General features: G+C 56.1%; 1 protein-coding gene across 1 annotated transcript; it reads left to right on the forward strand.

Annotated features, from left to right (window-relative positions):
- The first annotated feature begins 2,928 nt into the window (after window positions 1–2,928).
- LOC148135001 (putative G protein-coupled receptor 139) lies at window positions 2,929–3,828 on the forward strand. Its single transcript, XM_087985210.1, has one exon. It carries the CDS (start codon window positions 2,998–3,000, stop codon window positions 3,826–3,828), a length of 831 nt encoding a protein of 276 aa, XP_087841336.1. The 5' UTR covers window positions 2,929–2,997.
- The last annotated feature ends 5,969 nt before the right edge of the window (window positions 3,829–9,797 follow it).

Here is a 9,797-nt window from a genome sequence, read left to right on the forward strand (position 1 = left end):
CCGTGCTGGATGGATATTTCTTTCAGGTTGACACATTAGTGCACTGCTGATTCCTGCACAGCTCCCATTCCTGGACAGATATCTAGTCTGGGTTTATAGGTCAATGTACTGCTGTGGTTTACACAGCTCCCTGTGTTCCTGTGTAGCAGCTTTGAAATGCTGAATGTTCCCTTCCATTTCCTTTGTGAGCAGTCTGAGAGATTAAAAGATCTGCTCCAATCGCTGAGTAACAGCCTCCAATGGCTGAATGGCCTCATTCTGTTCCTGTTTCAAACTCTTGCTGGGCTGATTAGCCTGCTTCAGTATCGGTGCAGTTGTGAATCGTGCTGACTATTTTGAAACCATCAGTGAATAACCCACTTCTGACTTTATGATGGAGGGAAGGCCATTGATGCTGCAGCTGCTGCTAGCCCACAGTGCCTCATGGATGGTCAGTTTCCATGTGCTCAGTCCTTTAGATGTATGTCCTACTTCACAGGAGGGAGAGCCACATCACACAGTGAGCTGTACGCCTAATATGATTTATTTCTCCATCCCGGAGTATCTCAGCCTCATTCGTGATGAAGGTCTGCTGCCCCAAACGGTGATTTTCCTGCTCCTCGGATGCTGCCTGACCTGCTGTGCTTTTCCAGCAACACAATAATCTTGAGTATGTCAAATATGAGGCTGAGACTGTGCCTCCACCAGGACTGTGTGCTGGCTGCTCGTACAGATACTGTCAGGGACAGATCCCTCTGGGACAAGGAGTTTGGGGAGGATGTTTCCCCCAGTCTGGCTGTTGTGTATTGAAGCCTGTCCCTGCTCAGGCAGTGGGGGGCCTGTGAAGTCCCACACCCAGAGGACGGTCTGTGTCCTTGTCACCCTCAGTGCTGCCTCTGATTTGTTTCCAACATCGAGGGGAACTGAGTTATCACCGAGAGGAGGGGTGGGAGTCAGGAGATAACCACCCTCAGGTGATTTCCTTGACCATGTGTGATCTGTTACTATGAGATTTCCTGGGTTCTGGAATCAATGATGGGGATTTGCAGGGTAACTCCTTCCCTGACTGTACCCCAGGGTGTCCCCACCACTGGTGGGTCTGTCCTGTCGGTGGGACAAGATATACCCAGGGATGGTGATGGGGCTTCAGGAAACATTCTGGGTGGCACGGTGGCACAGTGGTTAGCACTGCTGCCTCACAGCGCCAGAGACCCGGGTTCAATTCCCAAATCAGGCGACTGACTATGTGGAGTTTGCACGTTCTCCCTGTGTCTGCGTGGGTTTCCTCCGGGTGCTCCGGTTTCCTCCTACAGTCCAAAATAAATGTGCAGGTTAGGTGAATTGGCCATGGGAAATTGTCCATAGTGTTAGGTGAAGGGGTAAACGTAGGGGAATGGGTCTGGGTGGGTTGCTCTTCGGCGGGTTGGTGTGGACTTGTTGGGCTGAAGGGCCTGTTTCCACACTGTAAGTAATGTAATCTAATCTAAATTAACCATCAGGCCTGATCCTGTGAGTACGACGGTGTCGGACTGTTTCCTGACTGGGAGTGTGGTGCTGGAAAAGCACAGCAGGTCAGGCAGCATCCGAGGAGCAGGGGAATGAACGTTTCAGGCATAAACTCTTCATCAGGAATGAGGCTTGTGGGCCGGGGGGCTGAGAGATAAATGGGAGGGGGCTGGGGCTGGGGGTAAGGGAGCTGGGAATGTGATCGGGAGTTGGAGGTGGGAGAGAGGTGATAGGTCAAAGAGGAGGGTGGGGTGAATGGGGGGAAAGGTCATGGACAGGCCAAGGAGTTCCTCGGAACGTTCTGTCCCCGACATTCTATAACTGACATTCCCCAGAACGTTCTGTCCCCAACATTCTATAACCGACATTCCCCGGAACGTTCTGTCCCCGACATTCTATAACTGACATTCCCCGGAACGTTCTGTCCCCGACATTCTATAACTGTCATTCCCCGGAACGTTCTGTCCCCGACATTCTATAACTGACATTCCCCGGAACGTTCTGTCCCCGACATTCTATAACTGACATTCCCCGGAACGTTCTGTCCCCAACATTCTATAACTGCCATTCCCCGGAACGTTCTGTCCCCGACATTCTATAACTGCCATTCCCCGGAACGTTCTGTCCCCGACATTCTATAACTGACATTCCCCGGAACGTTCTGTCCCCAACATTCTATAACTGCCATTCCCCGGAACGTTCTGTCCCCGACATTCTATAACTGACATTCCCCGGAAGGTTCTGTCCCCGACATTCTATAACTGACATTCCCCGGAACGTTCTGTCCCCGACATTCTATAACTGCCATTCCCCGGAACGTTCTGTCCCCGACATTCTATAACTGACATTCCCCGGAACGTTCTGTCCCTGACGTTGTTTGTGAACGGCCGGACGTCAGTGAATTGAACAAACGATAAGATTCCGAGGGAAGAGATCCCGTTCCAGGGAGAAGGAGACACTGTTCCGAAGGCCCCTCAGGCAGTTAAAGGGGTGAATACGTTTTCCCTGCGTTTACATTTCTCCACGTCACAGGATCGACCACAATTTAGAACAAAATACCGAAATTCCCAAACTCCGTCTGTCTTCAGGAAACTGGGACAGAATCCTTCAGGACAGCGACGTTTCCACCCTCCGTATTAGGAACTGGGAAGGAGTGACCTGTGTCTGCCCTCGAGTGATAGAGTGTGTGGGAATGTTCTAGAAACCATCTGTCCTTATGGATGTATCTCTGTGTGATTGGGGAGGGAGGGTTTCTTGTGGTTTATGTCACATTTTTGTCAGTAATTCCGACCTTCCCATTTGTTATTCCAGCTCCAATTATTTTAATAAATCCCTGAATACAGGGACACATTTGGAAATCTCACTGGGTCCCCGATCAAACGGGTCCCTTTGCCTCCAGGCTGATGGATAATGGGTTTGTTTTCCTTCCTCACAGTTAACGTAGTGACCATCTACGTCCTGCTTTATAAAGATTGTGGATTGTCTCCATGTGTCAGACGTTACCTGGGGGCCATGGCAGCGGCGGATCTCCTGGTCATTATCCTCGACCTGATCCTGAGACACATTCCCATTGTTTATCGGGAACAGTTTTATTTCCTGTACTCCGTCCCCGTGTGTAATATCCACGCCGTCCTGCTTTATGCAGCCACTGACTGCTCTGTCTGGTTCACCGTCACTTTCACCTTTGATCGGTTTGTGGCCATTTGTTGCCAGAAGCTGAAAAGTAAATATTGCAGTGAGAAGACGGCGGCTGTGGTTCTGGGAGCAGTGACTGTGCTGAGCTGTTTAAAGAACATTTCCTGGTATTTTATGCTCTCGGCTCGGTATTGGCTGGTGAACGACCCCTGGTTTTGTGAGGTAACACACGCTGTTCGATCCTCCAGTGTCTGGGTCACAATCGAGTTCCTCCACCACATTCTAACCCCGTGTGTCCCATTTCTCCTGATTCTGCTGCTCAATGTTCTCACCGTCAGACACATTGTAGTGACCAGCAGAGCCCGCAGGAGAGTCCGCGCTCACACCAATGGGGACGCTCAGTCTGACACTGAAATGAGAAACCGAAAAAAATCCATCATATTACTGTTTGTGATCTCGGCCAATTTCATCCTGTTATGGTCAATGTTAATGCTGTATTCTGTATGGGCCCGGATGTATGATTTTGGGTATGAGTCTGTGTATCTAGATTACTTTGTGCAGGAATTGGGTTTCATGCTGCAGCTCCTCAGTTGCTGCACAAACACCGCGATTTATGCCATAACCCAGACTAAGTTCAGGCAGCAGCTGAAGAATGTGCTGAAATATCCCTTCACCCATATACATCCATCCATCAAATTCCCTCATTAATCAATCCAACCGGGATTTTCTCATTTCAGTTCAGTGTTTCAGCGATGGAGCAGCCTGTCGCTATGGTAACAGACTGAGGGGAGCACTGGTTTGTCCATCCTTATCCCACAGGGGGGTTACAGGGAAACATTTCAATGTTTCTCACAACTCAGGGGCCAGTGAGAAAAGGCACCATCCCACTGACTGTATCAATCACTTCCATTTGTAACCAATAAAAATGTTCATTAAAGCGTGCCGAGCAGCAGAGTGACCGATGTTGGTGTGTGTCTTTGTGTTGGAGAAGCTGAGCTGGTGAGAGACAGACTCAGCCCCAAGTCCTGGTCCTCAGGGAAGGGGAGGGCACCGCGCCCTGAGCTCAGGAGCTGGATTTAACTCCCTCTGTACCTCCCAATCCAACCTGGCCTCCCCATTTCCTCTCCCCTACTCTCTCCACCTGCCTCCACTCTTTCCTCTCCCCCTCCCCTCCACGCTCTCTCTCTCCTGCCATCTGTCTCCCTCCCGCAATTCCGTCTCTACTCCATTTTTCCCCCTCCTCTCACCTCCCACATCTCTCTATCATCTCACAACCACCCCTCTAACCACATGCAGCCACAGCACCACCCACTACCCGCCTTCCCAGTTTCTGGATCAGAGGGAGAGGGACACGTCAGGGAGATAGACTGCTTCAGAGAGGGAGGGAGGGGCAGGAGGGAGAGAGATTTATTCAGAGAGAAACAGAGGGAGGTGAGGAGAAAGAGAGACTGAGGTAGGTGGATCGAGAGTGAGAGAAGGTGGAGAGAAAGTGCAGGAGCAGGGAGAAAGAGAGAGAGAGAGGGGCAAGGGAGAGATAAGGTGAGGGAGAGAGAGAGAAATAGGGGAGGACATAATGAGAGAGAGGTCAGAGAGTGGGGGACAGAGAGTGGGGGACAGAGAGAGGGGCGACAGAGAGGGGAACACAGAGAGAGGGATAGAGAGAGGGGGGACAGAGAGAGTGAGGGGACAGAGAGAGGGGGTACATAGAGAGGGCTGGGACCAAGAAAGCGGGACAGAGGGTGGGGGGGGGCAGAGAGGGGGGATAGACAGAGGAGGACAGAGAGAGTGGGGACAGTGAGAGAGGGGGACAGAGAGAGAGGGGACAGAGAGAGAGGGGACAGAGAGAGAGGGGGACACAGAGAGGGGGTACAGAGAGAGGGCTGGGACCAATAATGCGGGACAGAGAGGGGGCATAGGGACAGGGGGATCAGAGAGGGAGGGATAGAGAGAGAGGGGTAGAGAGAGAGAGAGAGAGAGAGGGGGGACAGAGCGAGTGAGGGGACAGAGAGAGTGAGGGGAGAGAGAGAGGGGATACAGAGAAGGGCTGGGACCGAGAAGGCGGGAAAGAGAAGGGAGAGGGGACAGAGAGAGGGGGACAGAGAGAGAGGGGGACAGAGAGAGGGGACAGAAAGAGGGGGGACAGAGAGAGGGGGGACAGAGAGAGGGGGACAGAGAGAGGCGACAGATGGAGAAGGGGGACAGAGAGAGGGGACAGAGAGAGAGGGGACAGAGAGAGGGGACAGAGAGAGGGGACAGAGAGAGGGGGGACAGAGAGAGGGGGGACAGAGAGAGGGGACAGAGGGGGGATAGAGAGAGAGGGACAGAGAGAGGGGGATAGAGAGAGAGGGACAGAGAGTCAGACTGAGAGCGGAGGGGCAGAGAGAAGGAGGGACAGAGAGAAAGGGGACAGAGAAAGAGGGGATAGAGAGAGGGGGCACAGAGAGAGGGGGACAGAGAGAGGGGGACAGAGAGGGGGGGGACAGAGGAAGAGGGGGGACAGATAGAGGGAGACAGAGAGAATGAGGGGCAGAGAGAGAGATGGACCGAGAGAGGGGGACAGAGAGCGGGAGAGACTGGGGGGTGGGGGGCGCAGAAAGAGTGGGGGTCACAGAGAGAGGGTCGGCAGAGAGGTCAGAGAGTTGTGTACAGAGAGAGGGGTACAGAGAGAGAGGACAGAGAGAGTGGGGGACAGAGAGAGAGGGGGACAGAGAGAGAGAGGGGGACAGGGAGGGGGAGAGAGAAAGAGGGGGGGCATAGCGAGAGATAGGGGGACAGACAGAGAGGGGTACAAGAGAGTGGGGCGAGAGAGAGGGTGGAGTGATAGGGGAGAGAGAGGGGGTAGAGAGAGGGGGAAGAGAGTGGGGGAACAGAGAGAGGGTGATAGAGAGAGGGGTACAAAGAGAGAGGGGTGGACAGAGAGATGGGGACAGAGGGAGAGGGAGGGACAGAGTGAGATGGTGACAGAGAGAGTGGGGACAGAGAGGAGGGTGAGAGAGCAGGGGGTACAGAGAGGGGGGACAGAGAGAGTGGGGTCAGAGAGAGGGGACAGAGAGAGAGTGGGGACAGAGAGAGAGGGGGGACATTGAGAGAAGGGGGAAAGAGAGATGGGGGCGCAGAGAGTGGGTGGACAGAAAGAGGGGGGCAGAGAGTGCGGGGGAAAGAAAGAGGAGGTAAGAGAAAGGAGGACAGAGGGGACGGACAGAGAGGGGGAGACAGAGGGGGGGACAGAGAGAGGGACGGTCAGAGAGGGCGGGGACCAGGGGGGAGACAGAGGGCGGGGAACAGAGAGAGGGGCGGTCAGAGAGGGAGGGGACAGAAAGAGAGGGTGACAAGAGAATGGGGGAGAGAGGTAAGGGAGAGATGGGGAGAGAGGGGGTAAAGAGAGGGGGACGAGAGAGAGGGTGGACAGAGAGAGGGGGGCAGTGAGTGGGGGGACAGAGAGGGGGGACAGAGAGAGATGTACAGAGAGAGAGGGGTGGACAGAGAGTTGGGGACAGAGGGAGGGGAGAGGAGAGTACAGAGAGTGGGGGGACAGATAGAGGGGTTACAGGGAGAGAGGGGGACAGAGAGAGGGGGAACAGAGAGAGGGGGGATAGAGAGAGGGGGGACAGAGAGAGGGGCAGAGAGAGAGGGCGGATAGAGAGAGGGGGACGGGGGGATTGAGAGAAGAGGACAGAGAGGGGGCACAGAGAGGGAGGGACAGAGGGGGGGACAGAGCGAGGGGGAGGGGGACAGAGGGGGTGATAGAAAGAGGGGACACAGAGAGAAGTGAACGGAGAGAGAGGGGGGACAGAGGGGGGGACATAGAGGGGGGAACAGAGAGAAAGGGGACAGAGATGGATGATAGAGGGAGGAAGGCAGAGAGAGGGGAACGGAGAGAGAGGGGACAAAGAAAGGAGGGGACAGAGAGAGAGGGACGGAGAGAGAGTGACGGAGAGGGGGACAGAGAGGCGGGGACGGGGGGATTGAGAGAGGGGGACAGAGAGAGGGGGACAGAGGGGGAGACGGGAGGGTGTACATCGGGGGGCAGAGAGAGGGGAGATAGAAAGAAGGGGACAGAGAGAGGGGAATGGAGAGAGAGTGGTTACGGAGGGGGGGACAGAGAGGGGGGACAGAGAGAGGGGGTACAGAGAGAGGAGGTCAGTGAGAGGGGAACAGAGAGAGAGGGGGGACAGAGAGAGGGGGAACGGGGGGACAGGCAGAGAGAGGACAGAGAGAGGGGAACGGAGAGAGAGGTGGGGACAAGAGAGGGGAATGGAGAGGGGGGCACAGAGAGGGGGACAGAGAGAGGGGAACGGCGAGAGAGGGGGGACAGAGAGAGGGGCACAGAGAGAGGAGGACAGTGAGAGGGGGACAGAGAGGGGGAGAAAGATAGATGGGGTGACAGAGTGAGGGGGACAGGGGTTGCAGAGAGTGTGGTACAGAGGGGGCAGACAGAGAGCGCGAGGGCAGAGAGAAGGAGGGACAGAGAGAGAGGGGGACAGAGGAAGAGGGGGCACAGAGAGAGTGAGGAAAGAGAGAGAGGGGGACAGAGAGAGGGGGGACAGAGAGAGGGGGACAGAGAGAGGGGGACAGAGAGAGAAGGGGACTGAGTGTGGGGGACAGAGAGAGGGGGACTAAGAGAGGAGGGAACAGAGGGAGAGGGGGTCAGAGAGAGGGGAGGCAGGGTTGAAGAGAGGGGCGTGACAGGGAGAGAGGAGGACAGAGAGAGAGGGGGCAGAGGGAGTGGGGACAGACAGTAGGGAACGGTGAGAGATGGGGGACAGAGAGAGGGGAATGGAGAGAGAGGGGACACAGAGAAGGAGGTCACAGAGAGGGGAACGGAGAGAGAGGGGGACAGAGAGAGGGGGACAGAGAGAGGGGGACAGAGAGGGGGAACGGAGAGAGAAGGGGGACAGAGAGAGGGGACAGAAAGAGAGGAACAGAGAGAGAGTGGGGACAGAGAGAGGGGGACAGAGAGAGAGGGGACAGACAGATGGGGATACAGAGAGGGGGAACAGAGAAAGGGGAACAGAGAGAGGTGGACAGAGAGAGGGGGACAGAGAGAGGGGGACAGAGAGAGGAGGAAAGTGAGAGGGGGAGAGAGAGCGGGAGAAAGAGAGAGGGGGTACAGGGGGTGCAGAGAGTGTGGTACAGAGGGGGCAGACTGAGAGCGGGAGGGCAGAGAGAAGGAGGGACAGAGAGAGGGGGAAAGAGGAAGAGGGGGGAAAGAGAGAGAGGGGGACAGAGAGAGGGGGACAGAGAGAGAGGGGGACTGAGAGAGGAGGGAACAGAGGGAGAGGGGATCAGAGAGAGGGGTGGCGGGGGTAAGAGATGGGTGTGACAGATAGAGAGGAGGACAGAGAGAGAGGGGAACAGAGAGGGGGGCAGAGAGAGAGGGGGACAGTGTAAGAGGGGGGACAGAGAGCGCGGACAGAGTGGGGGGACAGAGGAAGAGGTGGATAGAGAGAGGGCGACAGAGAGAGAGAGAGAGGACAGACAGAGGTGGTACAGAGAGAGGGGGGAGAGAGAGAGAGTGGGAACATAGAGGAGTACAGGGAGAAGGAGGGACAGAGAGACGGGGGCACAGTAAAGGGGGGACAGGGGGACGGAGGGGGTGACAGAGAGAGGGGCACGGAGAGAGGGGGACAGTGGGGGCGGACCGAGAGCGGGGGGATAGAGAGAGGGGCACGGAGAGAGGAGGACAGAGAGTGGGAGAGACACGGGGGGGGGCAGAGAGAGTGGGGGTCACAGAGTGAGGGCGGTATAGGGGGCAGAGAGAGGTGTACAGAGAGAGGAGGACAGAGAGAGAGGACAGAGAGACAGGGGGGACAGAGAGAGACGGTGGGACAGAGAGAGAGGGGACAGAGAGAGGAGGGAACAGAGGCAGAGGGGGTCAGAGAGAGGGGGGCAGAGGGGGAAGAGAGAGGGGTGACAGAGAGAGAGGGAGACAAAGAGACAGGGGGACAGAGAATGGGGGACAGAGAGATAGTGGGGACAGAGAGAGGGGGTGCCAGAGAGAGGAGAGAAAGAGAGACAGGGGCGCGGAAAGAGGGGAGTGGACAGAGAGATGGGGACAGAGGGAGAGGAGGTTACAGAGAGTGGGGTGGACAGAAAGAGGGGGACAGAGAGAGGGTGGAAAGAAAGGGGGGGAAAGAGAGAGGGGGACAGAGGGGGCAGACTGGGAGAGTGGGGACAGAGAGAGGGAGGGACAGAGAGAGGCGGTCAGAGAGAGAGGGGGACAGACAGAGAGGGGGACAAGAGAGTGGGGGAAGAGAGAGTGCGGAGTGATAGGGGAGAGAGAGGGGGAAGAGAGAGGAGTGAAGAGAGAGGGGTGGACTGAGAGATGGGGACAGAGAGAGAGGGAGGGACAGAGTGAGAAGGTGAGAGAGAGAGTGGGGAAAGAGAGGAGGGTGACAGAGCAGGGGGTACAGACAGGGGGATGGGGGGCAGAGATTGGAGGACAGAGAGAGAGTGGGGACAGAGAGAGGGGGTGGACAGAGAGATGAGGACAGAGGGAGAGGAGGGTACACAGAGAGGGGTGGACAGAGAGGAGAGTGACAGAGAATGGGACAGAGAGATGGGGACAGAGAGAGGGGTGACGGCGAGAAAGGGGGACAGAGAGAGTGGGGACAGAGGGGGGGGGCAGAGAGAGTGGGGACAGAGATGGGGGGACAGAGAGGGGGGACAGAGACGGG

Source organism: Chiloscyllium plagiosum, unplaced genomic scaffold (genome assembly GCF_037043375.1).
Source record: "Chiloscyllium plagiosum isolate Xiang-an unplaced genomic scaffold, Cpla_swu_hap1 HiC_scaffold_51, whole genome shotgun sequence".
NCBI classification, from domain to species: domain Eukaryota; kingdom Metazoa; phylum Chordata; class Chondrichthyes; order Orectolobiformes; family Hemiscylliidae; genus Chiloscyllium; species Chiloscyllium plagiosum.